The 22,950-nt window shown below is 40.7% G+C and overlaps 1 protein-coding gene across 1 annotated transcript; it reads right to left on the reverse strand.

The window, feature by feature from the left end:
- Window positions 1–3,484: 3,484 nt before the first annotated feature.
- On the reverse strand, window positions 3,485–5,311 carry GPRIN2 (G protein regulated inducer of neurite outgrowth 2; the record flags this gene model as incomplete). The annotated part of the gene is made up of 1 exon (XM_082268473.1): window positions 3,485–5,311. One exon carries the CDS (start codon window positions 5,309–5,311, stop codon window positions 3,494–3,496), a length of 1,818 nt encoding a protein of 605 aa, XP_082124599.1. The 3' UTR covers window positions 3,485–3,493.
- Between the last annotated feature and the right edge of the window lie 17,639 nt (window positions 5,312–22,950).

Consider the following 22,950-nt stretch of genomic DNA (forward strand, 5'->3'; position numbering starts at 1 on the left):
TAAGAAACTGTGCCAATCCAGAGGTACATTTTTTCATACTCAAATGAACAATGTCATGGTGTTCTGCTAGTATAGGTGGGTGGTATGCAAAAGGGGGGAAGGGATATAGTGGGTTCCAAGTTATGGTGGGTGGGGCCACATTCAGCGGCTGTCAACTGGAGCATGGAGGGGCTCTGAAGAACAGAAAGCAGGAGAGAGCGGCGCCAGCTTAGTGCAGCATACGATTTAATAAATAACAATAAACATAGTAACTTACTTAAAAGTAAGAATAAAACGGTGTAGTAGGTAGTTGTGGGTCATCTGTTTCCTTCTCAGTCATTGCAGCATGGGGTGGAAGCGGAGTGTCGGCGTTCCTGTGGGGAGGCTGGTGATGGGCAGCTGTGGCCCGCAGGTTAGGCAGTGGTGGAGGACTCGCAGCAAAGCTTCGACTTCCTGCTTCTGGGCCGAAGACGCCACATCCGGTAAGAAGATGACAGGAGGTTTGCGCGTTCGGAGCATCTGTGCTCCTTCGTCAGGTTGACGCGCATCTCCTGTCATCTGTGAGTCCTCCACCTTCGCCTAACCTGCGGGCCGCAGCTGCCCATCACCAGCCTTCCCACAGGAACGCTGGCACTCCGCTTCCACCCCACGCTGCACCGACTGAGAAGGAAACAGATGACCCACAACTACCTACTACACAGTTTTATTCTTACTTTTAAGTAAGTTACTATGTTTATTGTTATTCATTAAATCTTATGCCACACTAAGCTGGCGCCGCTCTCTCCTGCTTTACATTTTTCATACTGCATCACTACTGTATATTGTCGCGTGTCAGGAAGTTATGTAGAATTGTAACAATACTGGTCTTCTTTACGGGACAACTTCATCTTTGTTTTAAAAATCAATATTGTAATAAGCCCGGTATACTTATTAAATCAGCACTATAAATGCTCTACACATCTTTTGACATAAAGTGATTTTGCCATGGTCTGCTTAAAATCAACCAAAATGGAGACCATTTACATCATCACTAATGCTGGGACTTGTAAGGCACAGGAGAGTACATCTTGTGTACTCTTTCCCCCCAGGAGCCTAGATGGTCAGGTAATACTGTAATTATGTAGACAGACACCATTTTGGTTGATTTTAGCCATCGGAGTGAACCTAGGCAGACCATAGCAAAATCTAAAGTTTGTTTAGAAAAAAGGTATAGCATTTATATAGTTGATTAACAAAAGAAAAATATTATGAAATTATATATGCAATTTACAAAGTTAATTTATGCACCAACATGTCAACCAAAGTGTGCCACGTTTATTAAGATAAAAAGTACAGAGTAGTAAAACAAATTGTAAATTTAAAGCATTTTTCCTAATTTTTAGAGAATCATTTCCATGAAAATTTCGATAAAAAAAATAAATGTGGGGAGAAAGGTTAGCGTGAGTTTCTTTTGTTTTTTTACAAAAGTAAAATTTAAAGTTAATTTTTTTTTTTTTTTTTTAAAGCAGAGAAGGGTGAAAACCCTTGCCAGGTTATTTTTATGCTGTGTGTCTGTGTACCATTGTGGACATTTTCCTTTATTTCTTGTCCAGAAATGCAAAAGATAGTGGAAATCTTCCAAAGGTAAAGAATACTCCCGAAAAAAGTGTTCCATTGAAAGATGTCCCCTCGTCTCTAATGTTTGGGACAACTTTAACATTTTAGATTTTCCCTCACTTTCTGTTTCAACTATAATGGTCAACATTAGAAAAAGAAGGGTGAATCTCTCCAAATTGAAATTAGGACAGCAATTTCTATTCTATCAGGAACTTAAAAAAGGGCTTTGCCTAGAGATAAGCTTTAAAAAACGATGTGGTGGTTAAAACTTTTATAAAGTGGTTTGCATTCTGCAATGTAATATATGACTATTTAATCTGGCTTTATGTGGACTGTAAATAACATAAAAAAGTTGTGTTTTCAGACTTTGTAGGCAGAACCATAATTGTATCATACAGTATATGTTATGCTGTAAGTGACCCAACGTTCTCACTTTAGTACAATACAGTATATGTTGTTCAATATGAACAGCTATGCAGGAGGCATGATTTATCCAGGGAACTACAGTAGACCACAATAAAACATTTTTTCAAATACCCCAAACCTTGTTCGTGGTTCATGGGCCAAAGCTTTTCCTGATTACTTCTTTAAAAATATTTTAAGTATAGGTATAGCCAAAACTTTTTTCTACTTTTGAATAGAGAAGGGAAGGTATACAACCCATCGGTTTATTTTCTGTAGTCTCTGGCTAGTTTGTAGATTCCCCTTCACTCTCTATCCCAGGAACAGGAAGTGAACATCTCTAAAAAATTTGGGGAATTTCCCTTTTAGCCAGCTGTCTTTGAAACAAGTGTCCCTTTTGAAAAGTTTGCCATCACTACTTGTTCTGTTCTGATGATATTTCTAAAATAATAGATTTTCCATCACCTTCTGCCATATTGACAGTGGTCATAGGAAAAATAGATTAAGTGAATCTACTCAACATGGATATAGGCAGCAGTAAAAACTTTCCAACTTTATCCAAGCTAAAAAAAAACAAAAAACGCTATATATATATATATATATATATATATATATATATATATATTCAAAACTATTAAGAATATAATTTTGTACGGCACTAAGTAGAAATGATGGGTGTCTATGATCTGCTTTAACAGGTTTTCTACCTACAAAAACAGCTGTTTTAGACTCTTGTGCTGATAATCCCAGTTTAAGGATGCTTTAGAATTTAGATCAATGTTTCTCTTTCCAAGCCACTTTGGAAAGGTCTGTGAATGATAAATCTTTGTGAATGTATAGTAAAAAGTGTCTTGGGTTGCTAGCTAGTTTCTATCTACGGCCAATTTTTTTTCTGTTGTACATATACCTCTTCTTTTATGCATATTTGTATGCTACTATTTATGAACAAATGCATTTTTTTATTTTTACAATTTTTTTGTAGACTACAAAATTGGCAAAATTGTAGAATTTTATTAAAGCACAAATGTCATACAAAATTGCATGAGTATTATTAATGCGTATGCTTACAATAAATATAAACAGTATTTTTGCTAGCATAGGAATATATGTCAACTCAACAAAGTAGTAGTCTGTAGATTCATGTAACTTATCCTAGATCAAATTTCCTTTTTATAAATCAATTCCTCCACAAAAAAACAGGCCTTTTCCCAACAAAATCCATATTGCAAACAATACTGAAAGACTGGAATAAAAGGCAAGATCTAAAATGCTGTCTTAGAAAAAAAAGGATTGGTCAACAGAATCTTCTTACGATTAAAAAATGTAAAGTTGCTCTGCTTTTTAAAAGCCTTTACTACTAGATAAAACATAAAGGATAGTGCTGACATTTACAACTCTGCATAAGTGATTGCACCCTGTAAAGAATAAACACTGTGTAATAAATGTATATTTGTGTTTCATTTTGTATAGTGACATCACACTGTTAACTGTTAATGGTTATATAGGCTCTTAATTATCACTCAGATGTTGAGTTTGTCCTCACACAACAGTTAGATTGTCCTAGAGAACGAATTACAGTTCTGAAGGACCTCCTCTTCTCTTTAGCAGGCTGTTCCACTTCACCTGACAGTTCAGAAGGCTGCATATGCTGTTCAATTTGGATCTCTAAATGCTTCTGAATAGCTAAGCCTAAGACTTCAGGGTCTACTGCAGCTCCATAGACTTCCCATGTCATTCCTTCATCATCCCACCGTACCTCCCGTACAGGGGTCTGTGGACATTGCAGGTTAAATCCTAGTCCAACCTCAGGATGTAGGTGGGAATGGCCAGTGGTTTGAAGGCAAGGAATGGTTGACACTGATTTATTTTCCATAATAATAATAGTTTGTACTTCAGCATCTTTGAAGCTAAGTGGGAGTCTCTGCTCTGGTAAAAAATAATTCATAGACGTCATTGTCCAGTTATCTTTCATCTTTGCACCCGTATTTAATTCCAAGCCATCTTGTGAATTGTCCATGGTTTTAAGGAGAAATTCATTGTTCCCCTTTTCTGAACTATTTAGATGCAGCTCTTCAATTGAGACAAGAGCTTGTGGAAATGTAAGCTGTCCACATCTCATTAGCTTTCTAGCATCGAGTCCAGATTCACTGACAGATGACACTAGTTTTGGAAAGGCAAACTTATCAGAAAGTGTCAGTTGGGAACACAATTGGGACTGAGTATTCAGTGAGCTTGGATCACCAACTGAATGCCCCAGTCCAGTTGAGAGTTGAACAGATGGTATGGGCATAGAGTGGCAATATGCAGCAATAGTGTCATCTGCTTTTATCATAGGTTCATGGCTCCTGCAGCAATGCACTGAACAACTGTTGTGAATAATCATAGCTTGTTGATGAAGTTTAGTTTCAGAAATATTATCACAAGACATTACCCCAGGTATATTGTAGTGGGACTGACTGTATATGTGTCCATTATTTGGAAAACCATTCCCAGAGTTCCTTGGTCCTAAAATGCCATGTTGATATGTCCCTGGCACGGCATAAACTGTTATATTGTGCTGAATGGAACTGTTGTCCAAATGGCACAGTGGAATGTGGTGATCTCTATCAGGAGAAATGGCATCAGTTAGGTTGTTCTGAATATTTGATGAAGAGTGAACTATTCCAGAGTCTTGTGTTACGTTACTGAGATTACAAGTCTTGTCGCTGCCAGAACCAGAGATACTGCCAGATGAGGATAGATTTGAATATGTGGCACTGATTTGATTGTGCACATTGACAGAACGAGGCACTGAATTTCTACGGCCACAGCAGTAATCCGAATAGCTCTTCTGAACCATCGTGTTTGGGTTGTCCAGCTTTTCAAGGCTTTCAGCGTCATACATTGACATTTCTGAGCGCCCTAGCAGAGAAATATTTTCAGAAACGTTGTATCTGACAAAGTTGCGTGTGATCTCAGGCTCTGTGGCAGCTAGTGAGGAGTCTGCGGAAAGGTAGTGATTCTTCTGTTGTATCTTCTCCTCTGCTTTGTCTGCAGAAAGATGATTGCAGCTTGTTTTCATAGAACACTGATCAGCTGCTGTGTCTTGGGTAGGCGACAAGTTGGAGCTGTGTGAATGCTGAATGCTGTTCTCATTACACTTGGGCACACAACGAATGCTGTTAAGGCTTTTATGCATCTCTGATTTTGTCTGTGAGCCTTCAAGGCTACAACAGGGCAGAACTGAAGAACTTTTTGACAATGAATAACTGCCAGGAATAGTCTTCTCAATGTACATTAGGTTCAATGCGTCCTGGCAGGAATGAGTGGAAAGGTTATGAATGTTATTTGTCATGATAAATAGAGTTATTTTGGACCTGTGTAAGAAAACAGACATATGTTTTTATTAACTGGAAACTTTGCTGTTTAATTTAGAAACATATTTAGATATAAAAATAATACTTTTTATGATAGCGTCAGACATGTCTAATGAGGGATTTAACCTAACAGCATCTACAGAGATAACAATATAAACTTTGGGCCGGCAAAAATTGGATAATAAATTTGCCAACGAAAAGTGTAAGTGTATTCCTTGCAAACGGAGAAAAATAAATGTCTATTTCCTGTGCTAGTTGAATGTTTTTCAAAGTTTTTTATTTTTTTTACTCTTTACTGCATATCATATTAAAAACATAAATAATAATAAAAATTACATTTACAATTTTCTACATTATTAATTGTATTCATCTACTCTATTTCTCACTTGTCCCTTCCTTACTACACCATTTACTCCAAATTTTCTGATATTTCTGTAGGGTTCATCTACTTTCATGCATAACATTTTCATATTCAATGATATGATTAAAGGAGTTGTAAAGTCAGAATTTTTTTTTTATCTTAATGCATTCTATTCTAAAAGCCTTCTGTGTCTAGCAGCCGCCCCAGCACCCCCTAATACTTACCATCTCTGTCCAGCGATGTCCATGAGTCCCTCAGCCACCCAGGACTCTCTGAGACTCACCAGGACTCTGACTGGCTGAGACACAGCCGTGGTATCATTGGCTCCTGCGGCTGTCAATCAAAGTAAGTTAGCCAATCAGGAGAGAGGGGGCTGGGCCTAACGGAAGCTTCATGTCTGAATAAACACATGGGGCTGCAGCTCAGCTCGGGTGCCCCCATTGCAAGCTGCTTGCTGTGGGGGCACTCAACAGGAGGGAGGGGCCAGGAGCAGCGAAGAGGGACCTGAGAAGAGGAGGATCCGGGCTGCCCTGTGGAAAACCACTGGAGAGAGGAGGTGAAAAAGGGTTAGGCAGGAGGCACGTCCGATATTCAGTCAGGCCATAGGCTAGAGAGATAAACGGACTGCGTCCTGCCAGAAGCATGGGACTTTTTAGGCATAGATTGATGGTAACAACAACTTAACCAACAAGGACCAAAAAATATAAATAAAATTGAATTTTATTATAAATACAATTTGTTTAAAAATATGAAAAAACAGACAAGTACAAAAGCATTTCCAACTTGAATAACATGAATCATAGGTGGTAATGATGGATCACATAGGCCCTACATGTTTTGCCGAGGTATAAGCCCTCAAACATTGGCTTCTTCAGGGGCCGAAGAACTGTAATCCTTCTACTGATATTTAACCACTTGCCGACCGCTCACTCGAGCTCTACTGCGGCAAAGTGGTTAGTTCCCGTCCAGGGACGTACCTACGCCGCTGGACTTCTCCCCTTGTGGGCGGCGCATGTGCGCAGCCGGAGGCTCGCTCCCGCTGTATTCAGTCACAGCGGGAGTCGGTGATCACCGCCGCTCTTCCCCTATCATCGGGGAATCGAGTCTGGAGATCCACCCGCTTGTGTAAACAAAGAGGGCGGATCTCCTAAGTGACAGACAGTGACAGATTGCAGGGTTCAGCATAGCCGAACCTGCGATCTGTCCCTGTGTCACTCAGTCACCTCCCCCCACACAGGTTAGTAAGAACCAGGCATACATTAACCCCTCCCTCTCCAATAAAAATTAACCCCTTCCCTGCTAGTGTCATTTTTACAGTAACAGTGCATATTTATAGCACTGATTACTGTAGTAATGTCACTGGTACCCCCAAAAGTGTCAAAAATGTCAGTCAAGGGTCCGATCTGTCCGCCGCAATTCCGCAGTCCCGCAAAAAAAATCGCAGATCGCCTCCATTACTCGTTAAAAAAAAAATACCAAAAATGACAGAAATCTTTCCCTTAGTTAGTAAACGCAATAACTTTTGCACAAACCAATCAAAATACGCTAATTGTGATTTTTTTTTTACCAAACATAGGTAGCAGAAAACAAATTGGCCAAAAATGGAAAAAAAATTTGATTTTTACATTTTTTGGGGGGGAATTTCATATAAAAAAATGTGAAAAATATTGTTATTTTTTCAAAATGTACGCTCTTTTTTTGTTTATAGCGCAAAAAATAAAAATCGCACAGGTGATTAAATACCACCTAAGAAAAGCTCTGTTTGTGGGAAAAAAAGGACGTAAATTTCGTTTGGGTACGGCTTCGCACGACCGCGCAATTGTCAGTTAAAGTCGCACAGTGCCGAATCGCAAAAAGTGGCCTGGACGTAAGACAGCAAAATCCTCCGGTGGTAAAGTGGTTAAAGAATGACTATCATCCGTGGTATGAGGCATAGCACAGTAGTGACACGGCCGAGGTCAGGGAAGGCTGAGGAGGTGAGTATACATGTTTGTTAAAAATAAAGAAAAAAGATCCGCGCTTGTGGACGGTAAGCAAAGGCTGCAGCCTACCTCAAAATATGGCCAAAAGGCTATATCAGGGTATGTGGGCAAGGTGAGGTAAAGTGGCGCTGCCTAATTATAGCTGATAAAAATAGATATAATTAATTAAAGTGCTATAGTGTAGATTGATAAAACTTCGGTGTAAAAACAATATCAAAGTTGATGCATAAATTAATTGGGGTGTCTGTAAAGTGTTTTAGTGCAAGGTGCATAAATGATATATGTGCTGATCACAAAAGGAATATAAATAAAGACACACTCAATATACTATTCTGTGCACTAAAATATAGATACAGTACATTCACATCTGTGCTCTTAACGGATAAATGCAATAATAAATGGTGCTCATGCAGTGAATAATTAGTCCCAAAAAACCGGATCAACAGTCTGTTTTGTTGCTGGGTGAATCCGTGATTAAAAGAAACGAATATGCAGTAATCGGTAAAAAATGGCTATTCAAGTGTAAATAAAGTGCTTCCAGTGCTTTTGGGGGTGATGTGGGTGATGGGTGAAACACACAGGTGAACCCCTCCAATTGCTCCCGCACTCACCGGAGGTATGTACCCCTGCAGGGGTGACAAGCCTTATTGCAGCGTAGTCTTGTAAGGCTCCTGTGGGAGGGGGGAGGGGGTATCCCCCTTTAGTACCAGGTGATAGGATCTCCTCTTAGGTATAGGCGATGGTGATATGTAAGGAAGAAGTACTGATATAGTGATGTACCGTTTACAAAATAGCTTTATTTCAAAAGATAAAAGTCAGGTACTCACATAAAATACAGTGGTAACGGGCATCCAAGCAGTAGGGGCCACGAGGAAGCGGCCGCCAACGAGGGACTCGCGGCCCCTACTGCTTGGATGCCCGTTACCACTGTATTTTATGTGAGTACCTGACTTTTATCTTTTGAAATAAAGCTATTTTGTAAACGGTACATCACTATATTAGTACTTCTTCCTTACATATCACCATCGCCTATACCTAAGAGGAGATCCTATCACCTGGTACTAAAGGGGGATACCCCCTCCCACAGGAGCCTTACAAGACTACGCTGCAATAAGGCTTGTCACCCCTGCAGGGGTACATACCTCTGGTGAGTGCGGGAGCAATTGGAGGGGTTCACCTGTGTGTTTCACCCATCACCCACATCACCCCCAAAAGCACTGGAAGCACTTTATTTACACTTGAATAGCCATTTTTTACCGATTACTGCATATTCGTTTCTTTTAATCACGGATTCACCCAGCAACAAAACAGACTGTTGATCCGGTTTTTTGGGACTAATTATTCACTGCATGAGCACCATTTATTATTGCATTTATCCGTTAAGAGCACAGATGTGAATGTACTGTATCTATATTTTAGTGCACAGAATAGTATATTGAGTGTGTCTTTATTTATATACCTTTTGTGATCAGCACATATATCATTTATGCACCTTGCACTAAAACACTTTACAGACACCCCAATTAATTTATGCATCAACTTTGATATTGTTTTTACACCGAAGTTTTATCAATCTACACTATAGCACTTTAATTAATTATATCTATTTTTATCACCTATAATTAGGCAGCGCCACTTTACCTCACCTTGCCCACATGTTTGTTAAAAACTTGCATCCATCTCATAGCAATTTGCTTTCGAGTCTGAAAAAGTGTTTTTTTCGCAAAAAGATCTTTACATGTCCTGACCATTCTTCATCATTTAACACCCCCACCAAACATATTTCTTGGGTACGAGGCACCTTTTTTTTTAAAATAATTTCAGATACATTTTTTATTACTTGACTCCAATATTCCATTACCTCTCTACATGACTAAATCAAGTGGCAGAAATCCGCTTCATCTTGATGACATCACAGACATTCTGATGTTGGCCTTCTACCCATTTTATATAGTCTAATAGGGCTAAGATATATCTGGTGCATTGTATACAATCATGTCATCTTATTATTATCTATTGACGATAAAACCAATGTTTTTTTAATGTTGACTGTGCACTTTTGATTGTTTTTCATTGATTTAAAATGGAAATACCAATTTCAATCAATTTGCCCATTAGCTGACGCTCTGTATCATTAGAATTTCCAAGATACTTATCACCATCTGGTGGCCAAATGCATTATTTTCAGTTTTAAATTCTTGAAAAAAAATGTAACCAGTACAGAAAAAGTCTAGTAACATTCATTATTTGTTCTATTTGCAGAGAACAAATGTGCAAGCACTTTTACATACACCCCATAGTGTTACTGGCCATAAGCTGGCTCCTGCCTCATGTTTGATACAAAAAACAATATTGTTGCCTTCTAGTATGTTAAAGTGTATGCAAATCCAAAACCTTTTTTTTAGTTTTGGATTGGTGAGTGGTTAATGCTTGCTCTGTGCCCCATTGGGGAGATTTCCCCTCACATTCTGTCTAAGAGACACAACAGATAGTAAGGGAAGATCTCTTCAAAGCGAGGGGATATACCCTTGTATACAGCTTTTAACAAAACAGGTTTCAGCTTTAGAAGACATTCTGTCACAACCTATTTCTGTGACACTCAAAAATGTTGTTTTTATCATCAGAAGTGTAACTAGAACCTTCAGGGCCCTGGTGCAAGAAACCTTGTAGGGCCCCCTAACTCCCCCCTTTTATTTTGTTGGTCCAGGGGCCTTTTTCCCTGGTCCCATCGGCCTCCCTACTGATCCTGGGGCCCTTTACTCTGGTCCTTCAGCAGGACCCTTTCATGTGTTTTGCAGTGGGCCTCCTTCCTACCACCTTGGGCCCACCCCATGGTGGCAGATATGTCACCAGCATACCAGGGACCAACGTACCATATAAGGGTCCATAGCAGTGTAAGAACTACCAGGGTTGCAAAGATCACACTTGTGACTGGGCCCTGGTGTTCTGCCACCGTGGGAGTCCCCAGCCTCCTCTTGATGTCATGCCATTCCTATTGACAGTACTGGTCTGGCATCTCTTTCCCCATGGCACTGGTGGCAATCTATTAGGACCCAGTGCTGGTTATAATATGGGACTGATGGGTGCATGTGTGCGAGGACTGGCACTATTGGTTGTAGACAGCCGAGCCCCCTGCCTATGATTTAGCAGCGGTAACGCTGCATAGCCTTTTGCAGCCTTCGCTGCATGCCGATCGGGGTGTGATCCAAGTGATGTGATTCGGATCTAATAAGCACATTTATAAGAATCAAGTGTGCAATCACATTTATATCAACCATATATGTTCAGCAGCCAGATGGGCTCCATGGCAGTAAAGTGGGGGCTCTGATCAATAAAACCACTATCATATTTAATATTAGATCTAAAAGCAAAAGAGAGCGGCGCCGGCTTAGTGTGGCATAAGATTTTAAAGGAGTAACTTACTCTCAGGTAAGTGTGGACAGGTACGATGGGTAAACAGGGTCATCCATCTTCTTCTCCTAAGTGCAGTGTGGTGGAGGAGGTTGGCGGGGTGACGGTGTATCCGCGTGGAGGCTATTGTATAGCAGCCTGTCCGTGGGTTCAGCGGCGGCGGAGGACTCTCGGCGAGGCTCAGACTTCCTGCTTCCGGTCTACCCAACGTCACTTCCGGTGGGGAGAATAGAAGACAGGGGTTGCAAGCAATCGGAGCATCCGTGCTCCTTCATCAGGCAATTGGCCTCCACGCGGATACACAGGAACCTGTCCACGCTTACCTCAGCGTAAGTTACTACTTTTTTTATGTGCAATAAATCTTATGCCAGCCACCGAACGTGGCCCCCCCCTTTGGAACCTTTTCTCTACCATAACCCCCCCTTACTTTGTGCCACCCACCAATATCAAAGAGCGCCATGACATCACTGACATTAATATTAGATCTACCTGAGAGCATCACCTGGATTGCATCCCAATCAGCATGTCAGAGAAGGCTATGCAGTTCTACCGCTAGTCAGCGACCTGCGGGAGGCTCAGCGGTCTACAACTAATTGTACTGGCCTTCTTGCACATGCCTCCATCAGCCCCATAAAAGAACCAGCACTAGGGATGATCAAACTTTTGAAAAGTTCGGTTCGACCAGAACACCCGAATTTCCTGAAAGTTCGGTTCGGATTTCAGAACCCCATTGAAATCAATGGGACCCGAACTTCTGGAATCAAAAAACACCATTTTGAAACCCTAAAACCCAATAAATGCCCCTAAAAAGTGCCTAGGGTTCTGGGTCATGCCCCAGGGACTATTAATCACACAAAAAAAAGTTCTTAAAAATTGTCCTTTTTGATAGAGAGCCAATTATTGACAAAAATTATTGAAAAAAAAAAGAGATTTCTTTGGATTTAGTGTCTGGGGGGGTCTAAAAAGTGTACCTGTGTAGTTTCAGCTCTGTAGCATGTCCAGAACCAGAAATAAAAAGATTGTTTGTCTTAGAATTAATATAGAACAGGGATATGGCTCTGCTATTTTCACACCTTGCCGGTTTTGTAGCAAGCGTTTTTTTGGGCATTTTTTGGGGGTCTTTGGAGGCAGGCATAACATCAGAACTTCTGTGTAGGGGTATATATACACACAGACATGTATGTATATATATATACACACATATAGGTGTGAAAGTAGCAGAACACTATGCTTGCGCTAATGAAATAATTAACACCCATATGGCTTCTCTGCTATAACACCTATATGTGTGTATGTGTATAAATACATATAAGCGTGTGTGTATATATACCCCTATACAGAAGTTCAGATGTTTTGCCTGCCTCCAAAGACCCCAAAAAATGCCCAAAAAAAAACGCCTGCTGCAAAAACACACCTGGGCGTTTTTGTAGCTGGCGTTTTTTTGGGCATTTTTTGGGCGTCTTTGGAGTCAGGCATAACATCAGAACTTCTGTGTATGGGTATATATACACACACATGTATGTATATATACACATACACGTATATAGGTGTGAAAGTAGCAGAACACTATGCTTGCACTAATGAAATAATTAACAGGCATATGTCTCCGCTCCTATCACACCTATATGTGTGTATGTATATGAATACATATAAGTGTGTGTATATATACCCCTATACAGAAGTTCAGATGTTTTACCTGCCTCCAAAGACCCCCAAAAAAATGCCCAAAAAAAAACACCTGCTGCAAAAACACACCTGGGCGTTTTTGTAGCTGGCATTTTTTTGGGCATTTTTTGGGCGTCTTTGGAGTCAGGCATGACATCAGAATTTCTGTGTAGGGGTATATATACACACACACATGTCTGTATATACTGTATACACATACACGTATATAGGTGTGAAAGTAGCAGAACACTATGCTTGCACTAATGAAATAATTAACAGGCATATGTCTCCGCTCCTATCACACCTATATGTGTGTATGTATATGAATACATATAAGTGTGTGTATATATACCCCTATACAGAAGTTCAGATGTTTTACCTGCCTCCAAAGACCCCCAAAAAAATGCCAAAAAAAAAACGCCTGCTGCAAAAACACACCTGGGCGTTTTTGTAGCTGGCGTTTTTTTGGGCATTTTTTGGGCGTCTTTGGAGTCAGGCATAACATCAGAACTTCTGTGTATGGGTATATATACACACACATGTATGTATATATACACATACACGTATATAGGTGTGAAAGTAGCAGAACACTATGCTTGCACTAATGAAATAATTAACAGGCATATGTCTCCGCTCCTATCACACCTATATGTGTGTATGTGTATAAATACATATAAGTGTGTGTGTGTATATACCCCTATACAGAAGTTCAGATGTTTTGCCTGCCTCCAAAGACCCCAAAAAAACGCCCAAAAAAAACGCCAGCTACAAAAACGCCCAGGTGTGTATCTGCTGCCTGCTGTTCATATTTCCCGCCCACATCCCCCTTTCTGTCATGCACAGACATACGCCGAGATATGAGAGTTGGCGAGCCCGGCCAGACACAGAAGAACAGGGGAGGGAGGGGAAGGAGGAGGAGGTGTATGCCTCTCTCCTCTCCTGTCCGTGTGTGGAAGGGGGGAGTGAACTCGCTGAGCTGCGTGACACAAGGTGTCAGAGACACTCCGCTTAGCTGCAGCCACCAGCCCCTAATTGTGCAGACTGATTCTCCTATCCTACGGAGAGGAGAATCAGTCTGTTTTCTCCAACTGTCACTGAAATAATGGGAGGCTGGCAACACTGCCTGGGCCCCCCTACAGTGGTGAAACTCCAGGGCCCAGTCGCAAGTGCGACTTCTGCAACCCTGGTAGTTTCGCCACTGTTTATCATCACTTTCTGTATTGAAAACAATAGTCACTAGGACAAACAGAGAAGATAAATCTCCCTAGCAGGGATACACCTGGCAATACAAATCATTCTACATTCTATTCAAAACTAAAAAATAAATTCCGGCTTTACATATAGTTTAGGATAATGGAACAAACTCAAATTAAGACAATTGTGCATTTATGGTTTAATCCTAGTTTTGATCATATAGTGGTCCCTAATAACAAGATTTATTGGAGGGTACTGAATAGCCCACTCTGTAACAATATAATATAATATAAAATAATATAATATAATATAATATAATATAATTTCTATTAAAATATAATATAAATATAGTATATTACATATAATATAAATACAATACAAATTGCAATATGAAAATGTTATAAGCTGTTATATATCACTCATTGTATAATTTAATTATTATAATATGCATATAGTATATAGTCATTAGTATAACAGTTAAAACTTGAAAAAGCTTTTCACAAAGCATCAGCAACAAAAGACACAACTCACAGTTTGTAAAGATGTGTTTGAAGACTGGAAGAAGGATTACATGAGGAGATATAGAATTAATGCACACTATTTTTGGCTAAGCTTATGTTGGCTTGTAAGACTGATCCTAAGTCAGTTGCTCTCATTAATTTGTTCTATGAAAGCAACAAATTTGTTCCCCCTCCCCCCCGTGTATCTTATAATTTTAGATGTGACCTATTTAATTTGCTGCAACATAAACACAGAAGTTAAATTACATAAACTCTCTAATCTTATTAAATATTACAAAAAATTCTGAACCACTGGGGTGCAGCGGGTGCATTTGTTTTATTATATACTGAACAGATGGAAGGCGACTATTTACTAAAGCTATAGGGTAAGATGCTAAAGTAAAGAAACAGGACATGTGATATGACAATATGGAATACTTTAAGGGCAATGAAATGTACATTTACAACTTTTCCTGCAAGCTTGCCAATATGATACGTTCAGATACAAACTCTGGATACAACAGCTCAAAAAATCTGTTTCAAATCTGTTTTTTCACCTATCTTTGCAATTTGCAAAAGTTTGAAAATGAGCTCAAACTTTGAAGGAAAAATTTAGAGGTATTATCATGAGAGCTTGGTGTGAATTTGACATTTTGACAGGATTCTGCCTGGAATGTCCCTGACTTCTTTTCCTCTCGTCCTTTTTTCCCTTCTTTTTCTACACTTTTTCTCCTTCTATTCTTTTCAGCTCTCCCACTGCGGAGGCCCCTTCTTATATATTTCTTTGTTTTCTGCATAGCAGGCCCAACATTCTTATCAAATCTGATATGAGTGCACCTTACTTTGTTACTGGCGCTCAGTTTATGTTTTTGTGTATGTTGCTAAACTATTATTGTATTATTAATTCATACTATGGTTTATCTCTAGTTCTGCTTTCCAATTGCTCCTCTTTTATGTGATATTTGATGGTTGCTGTTTTGGAACTCATTGATATGCCAATCTCGCTAATGTATCTGCATAGGGTTACATAGTTACCTAGTTCATCTGGTTAAAAAAAGACACTAATCCATCCAGTTCAATCAACATAGAAAAAAAACACACACACACACAAAAAAAACTCCATATACACAATCCTTTACCCACAGTTGATCCAGAGGAAGGGAAAAAAACCCAATAAAGCTTGATCCACTTTGCTCCAGTAAAGGAAAGATTTCCTTCCTGATTCCCCAAGAGGCAATTGGATATTCCCTGGATCAACTTTGCTGATAAATATTAGTATCCAGTGTATTATTATTATTATATTAGTATTAGTATGTGCATTTACAAAATAATCTAGTATGTGCATTTACAAAATAATCTAGGCCTTTTTTCTTTAAATAATCTACTGAGCTGGCCAGAACCAGCTCTCGAGGGAGTTTTTTAAGATTATGTCCTTTCAAATCTTTAATAAAAAATGATTGAAAGAGAAATAAACTTTTTTCTTTAAAGGCTAGCTTAGACAGGCTCTAGGAAACACTAGGTATTCCTCAGCATTCGTTATGGTGCACTCACACTGACACTTTAACCCGGTAAGCGTACTGGGACCACTTGGAAGAGGTGATCCCGGGTGTGGTTCACTTGTGGTCTGGAAAGGTTTGCTTTTATGTGAGCATAGAAGCCTCCATAGAGTACTGTGTACAAATTCAGGGATCACTGTGGTAAGCAGTATAAGTGTGCCCGGGGACACTTCTTTTTAGTCCAGTGTGAGTGCAGATCAATGGGGGAGTGGAAAGGGAGGACAATCAATCTTGGGCACAGTTCAGTTAAAATAGTCCCAGTGTGAGTGCACTCTTAAATAGGTGTGAGCATCAAATGTGCACTTCTACTCCTGTGATTGTGAGGTTACTGTACAATGCTGATTATTGGAAGACAGGACAGCAACCAGCTACAGTTTGTTTTACAGTTCATAGTGACATAAACTGACCGACTTTACATATCAAAGTTTAGATTAAAGCGGAGGTCCACCTCCCCCTCTTTGCTGCCAGATTTGGCACCTTTGGGGGGAAGGGTAAAGCGGATACCTGTCAAAACCAAGTACCTGCTCCCACTTCTGGGTAATATTGGCGCAATTGTTGTGCGGCGATCTACGCAATTTATGGCCAATCCCCCCCCCCCCCTGCTGTCTTGTGGGAGGCACAGAAGGCAGCTTGACCATTCAGAATGTGCAGAGCGACTCAAGCATGTGCAGTAGGAAACAGGCTGGGAAGCCACAAGGCAGCACCTGCACCCGGAGCCAATGGACAGGTCGGCTTTGGGTGCCGACATCGTGGGATCCCTGGACAGGTAACAGTTCTTATATTAAAAGTCAGCAGCTACAGTATTTTAGCTGCTGACTTTTATTTTTTTTTCCCCCTGGCTGGAACTCCTCTTTAAGTAGGTATTTTACTGGCCACTGCTGAAATATCAACACTTAAAAAAGATCTACACCTGAATTGTAAACATTAAAATAAAGGCACCAATTAAAATGTTGCGAAATGCTAATGTAAAAATATATATTTACTGTTAAAATGCAGGCTATTAAGTTTATGGATATTTTTTAGTTTTCATTTTTCCTGATTATATCCAAGTGGCCATTTTCAGTAAGGGCAGATAATCCAAAAAGGGTGCCTATTTGCAGTAGGGGTGAAAAAATCTAAAGTATCTATAAAAAAACAACAGCCTGTATTGAATAGTAAATATCTATTTTTACATTTGAATTATACAACATTTTAATGGTGCATTTACTAGGAAGTAAAGGGACATAAAATCATCTGTACCTTTGCTCCTAGTATTTTTTGCTGCCCACAGGATGATGCCCTGGGGGATCCTATGCATGTGCACCCAGGAATCATATTGTTTACATGTTGCCACGGTAAAAGCAAGTTGTAAATACCAAATTTCCATGGGTAGAGCGCTGGGTGTGCATGGGCAGGATTGGCAGCACCGGCATATCTACTACTCGTGGATTTTCCTGAAGGCTCCGGGGATACATAGTGCTGATATCCCAATGCTGCAGACCACAGGTTACTGTGCATAAATTATTCCAACACAAATAATCAGTATTTTTTATTTTTGCAGTGTACAGGAAAATGAGTACCGCAATAAACAGATACTCTGCACCTGCGTATAGGATTATGGAATAAAGGGAAAAATCAGCGTACAAAATGGTTATGAATAAAAATGCATTCAAATTTAATGCTAAAAAGGCCTGGATGTAGCACAAAACTATTTTCTGTAAAACCGGTCATCTGTATCTTGCAAGAAATATATCAGATTGCCTATTCTGAATGACAAACGCGTGTGATGCGCCATATTACCCTCCTACTGTCACACTGATAAACAGAAGCAAAAGTTTACCTTTCAGAAAATGAACACAATTTAACGACCAGGCTGTCCAGCAACAGGGAACAGATTGCTGCATGATAGTGTTGGCATCACCTGGAGGCACAGTGAGCGTTTTTTCTGTAAAGTTCCCTGTCAAGGCTTTGTAGTAAGAAAAATAGGGACCAGGTCTCTTCCAGATCCCAGTTTTGCTCGATAAGGCCACAAATGAGAAAGATTGACCAAATACAATACCTGGGAATTGACAGGGAGAAGGTTGGGCTTCTGAGTAGGAACTGCAAGAAATATTTAACAGTAGTGGTGTAACCTAGGTTTTGAATGGGCAAATTAATAAAACAGGGAAACACTTGTAGGTGTCTGCTACATAGTAACACTGGTTAAAGAGGTACAGTAATTGTTTCCAGCACAGTATCATTTTATTGGATATCAAAACCCAAGAACAAAAACATAATATCTTGCAGCTTACCCGCCCTTAGATATGGGGGCTACATTAATTTTCATTATTCAAGCTTAGATTATTTCCAGCAAGTTCATAATATACCAAATCATGATGTTACCCCAACCATACCATACCATACCATACCATATCATACCATACCATAGAAAACCATACCATCAGTCCACACATTTTTTTCCCAGTAGCTTTGCCGTTTGCCAAGGTGCTCTTTGGCGAACTTCAGGCATGCAACAACATTTTTTTTGGAGAGCAGAGTATTCTGCCATGGACAACCTGCCTGCTCAAAGACTTACATACTGTATGCATGGGCATCCGCAGGTAGGGGCAAAGGGGGGCAAATGCCCCCCCCCTGGAATCTCAACTTCCCCTTTCAAGTGGTCGTTAAGCCACTTTATACCATCCTGTCTGGTCTGTTTAATAATCCTGCGTGCCCCTGTGTATGTGTTTTAAAAAAAATAAGCCGTTCTTTATCAGTTTTCAGAGGGCCGAGCGCCACTCTTGTGACCCATCATTTCGCTTCTCTCCCCGTCTGACAGCTGCCTGCAGTGGGCAGGGCCAAAGATTCCTCACTGATGTCAGTCGGGAGGGGAGGAGGAGGAGAGAGGTGATGGGTCACGTGAGGGGTGCTCTGAAAACTTGTAAAGAACGGCTTATGTTTATAAAACACAGACACAGGGACACACAGGATTATTAAACAGACTGTAGACAGAATATGAAACTTTAAATGAAACTACTACAGCAGCAAGAGGGGAGGGGGTGGCACAGGAGCAGACAGGAAGGGAGGGGAGGGGGGAGAGAGGAGGACAGGAGGGTTGGGGATGACGGAGGCACGTAAGCTGACCACAGTTTCAGGGTTTAGCAGCCATGATATACCGTGGTCAGTTTACAGAGGGGAGGACATAGCCAGGCAGGATCAGCCAGGTATTTTAGGTGATAGAAGGGGCCAAATTACACAGCACAAGTACTGTGCTGTATAACATGCTTTAAGCGAACAGAATCATTTTTTTTTTTTTTAGGTTAACAAATGTTTTAAAAACAAATGCTGCCATTTGCCCTTTAAAAATAAATACTAGAAATAAGTATAATGACTAAGCCCCTCCCCTTCATGACATTGTTGAAAAGGGGCGTAGCACGGATGACCATAAAACGATGCCCCCCCTTGAAAAAAGTTCTGCGGACGCCCATGACTGTATGTTAGACTTATGAAAAGGGATGTTTGCCAGTTCCAGTGATGTCTTCAAGTCTTTAGCTGATATTTTTGGGTTCTTCTTTACTTCTCTGAGGATTCTGCGTTGTGCCTTGGTAGACATCTTCGTTGGGCGCCTACTTCTAGGATGAGTAGCAGCCACAGTATTAAACTGTCTCCATTTATAGACAATTTGTCTAACGGTTGACTGATAGATGCCTAAACACTTTGAGATTGCTTTATATCCCTTTCCAGCCTTATGCAGATCAACTACTCTTGATTGTATGTCTTCAAAGAGCTGCTTTTTGCGAGGTATGGTTCTCATCAGCCTATGCTTCTTATAAACCACAATCCTAAAATATTTGACTGTCTCTTATCAATAAAAGTAGCTTTAAACCACATCTCTAAACTCATTTCATCAATTGTGTCCAAAATGCTGACTCCGATTAGCTTTTGTTGAAGTAATTAGTCTATGGATTAACTTACTTTTTCCTCTAGCACTGTAAATATTTAATAGGTGTTTTAAATAAAAACAAGTGAAATAAGAATTGTTTCTGTGTTATCATATTAAGCACATTGTGTTTTCCAATGTTGTGACTTAGACAAGATTACATAGGGTGTTCCCATCAGAGTGCTCCCTTACATTAGGTGTTGCCATCAGAGCGCTCCCTTACATCAGGTGTCCTCATCACATCAGATGTGCCCATCTGAGTGCCCCTTTACATCAAATGTCCCCGTCAGAATGTCCCTTTACATCAGGTGTCCCCATCAGAGTGCCCTTTGACATCAGGTGTCCCCATCATAGTTCCCCTTTACTTCAGGTGTCCCCATCACAGTGCTACCTTACATTAGGTATTCCCATTAGAGTGCCCCCTTACATCAGGTGTCCCCATCACATCAGGTGTGCCCATCAGAGTACTCCTTTACTATAGGTGTGCCCATCAGAGTGCCCCTTTACATCAGATGTCCTCATCAGGGTGTTCCTTTACATCAAGTGTCCCCATCACAGTGCCTCTTTAATTAAGGTGTCCCCATCACAGTGCCAATTAACATCAGGTAATCCCATCAGAGTGCCCCCTTGCATCAGGTGTCCCCATCACATCAGTTGTCCCCATCAGAGTGCCCCTTTACATCAGGTGTCCCCATCAGAATGCCCCTTTACATCAGGTGTCCCATCACAGTGCCACTTTACATCAGGTGTCCCATCACAGTGCCACCTTACATCAGGTATTCCCGTCAGAGTGCCTGCTTACATCAGGTGTCCCCATCACATCAGATGTGCTCATCAGAGTGCTCCTTTACATTAGGTGTGTTCATCAGAGTGGCCCTTTATATCAGTTGTCCCAATTAGAGTGCCCCTTTACATCAGGCTTGGATAGCATGTCGCCTCCATGCTGGTTACAATGGTGACATCCCATCCCTACACGCTGTATATGCTGGTGCTGGCTTTCAGGGATTCATAAATGTGAGTTTAACCAACTCTTTTTAAACTGCCAACCAATTTCATATTAAGTTACTGCACCATGATACTTTATATTTATCCACCGTTTGGCCATCTTACATATGAGTGATATCAAAATTGGAGGAATCCTTGAAACACACCCCAGGAGGAATCTTGGCTTTTAAAAAACAAAAAAAGTGCTTTTTGACACATCCATACTTTGAGCACAATCAGTGAAAGATTTTTGAAAATGACACTGGAAGATTGACTGTGGTATTGGGAATTTATCACACTGGAGTATATAATTACTTACAGTATATTATTCTTATTTTTATTATCTATATTAAAATACTTTTATTACTGTACTGTCACATACCCCTTCCATCACTATTTAGAACCAAACACAAATCCTTTACTATGTATAGGTTGTAAGGGGATTTATCTGTTATATTCTCCGCAACTGGTGATGCCCACTCACTGTGCTCTACCTTTGAGATGACACCTTGTTCCTCCAGCCGGTTTAATTCAGCTTCCACACCTGCTCGGAGTGCAAAAGGTACCGTCCGAGCTTTGAAGAACCTAGGCTGGGCATTGGGTTTCAGCCTGAGTCTCACACAGTCATGCTTTATTTTTCCCAAATGGTGATCAAAGACTTGTGGGAATCGCTGTTTCAGGGATTCCACCCATCCCTCGTTATCTCTTGATGGGATGGTCACGGTGTTGCAGGGGTTTATGGCGATGTCTGGCATGCCAAAGTGAGCAATCCAGTCTCTCCCAAAGAGAGGGGGTCCCCCATGTTCTAGGATATGCAATGGCATTCTCTTTGTCTGACCCTTGTAGGATACCTGTACTTTCACGTAACCCAGTGGGTGGAGTATCTGCTTTGAGTATGTCTGCAGTTTGATTGGTGTTGGACGGACAGTTGTTCGGATCAGAAGTTTTCTCCATTGTTTCTGGGTCATAACTGAAACTGCTGCTCCTGTGTCTACATCCATCTTGAGTTTCTTTCCTTCCACGGTTACCTCTACAGTCATTGCTGAGGGTGCTGAATGCATATGATGTATGTCCAATCTGTGGAGCACTTCCTCATCCTCTGATTCAGATGACGATGTATATCTTCCCACCATATATGCCTTTGTCCTGGGGTTCAGAGGTTGTTTATTTCGCACCTTCTTACTACGGCAGACTCGTTTCAGATGGCCTGCCTTACCACAATTATGACAGAGCTGATTCTTAAATCGGCAGACTTTGTGATCATGGTCTGTATTCCCACAACAGTAGCAAGCTGACTCCCGAGTTGGTGAGGGTCTATATTTACAGTTTGCTGCAGTTAACTTGACTGCTGTTCTGAAAACTTCCTCTTTAACCTCTTCCCTTCTGCTCTGGGGGTTCAATGCCTCTGTATCTTTCACAGCCATTTCCATCACTGAAGCTATCTCAATTGCCTTTGTAAGGGTAAGGTGTTTCTCTGTTAACAGTCTCTTTTGGCTAGACTCACTATTTAGTCCCATGACAAACGTATCCCTCAGTGCAGTCGGTAAGTATTCCCCAAAAGAACAGGTTGAGGCTAGTCTGCGAAGGGCGAGCACATAAGCCTTAATATCTTCACCTGGCTGCTGCTGCCGCTGATAGAACCGGAATCTTTCTGCAATCTCTAGTGGTTTAGGCTGGAAGTGATTCCCTAACAGTGTCAGGAGCTCTGCCAAAGTATTAGTTGCTGATTTTTCAGGGAAAAGGAGATCCCTAAGAGTGTCATATGTCCTAGCACCAACCACTGTCAGAAATACTGCTACTTGCCTAGTCTCTCAATCCAGGAACTCCACGATGTCTGTTCTCCATCAAATTCACTTAATGTCCCAAACAATGACATTTTCCTGCTGAGATCTGTGGGTGTTTGTATTCAGCTGACAATCCAGAGTTTTTTTCTTTCTTTCTTTTCTCACACGGATAGTAACCTTGTAAATCCCATCCTCGTCTCCACTGTTATATTCTCTGTGTTGTGAGAGACACAGGACTCTGGTCTGGAACAACGGATGTTTATTCAGGACTCACTGTACACT

This window comes from Pelophylax lessonae, assembly GCF_965119305.1.
Source record: "Pelophylax lessonae genome assembly, chromosome: 9".
NCBI classification, from domain to species: Eukaryota; Metazoa; Chordata; class Amphibia; order Anura; family Ranidae; genus Pelophylax; species Pelophylax lessonae.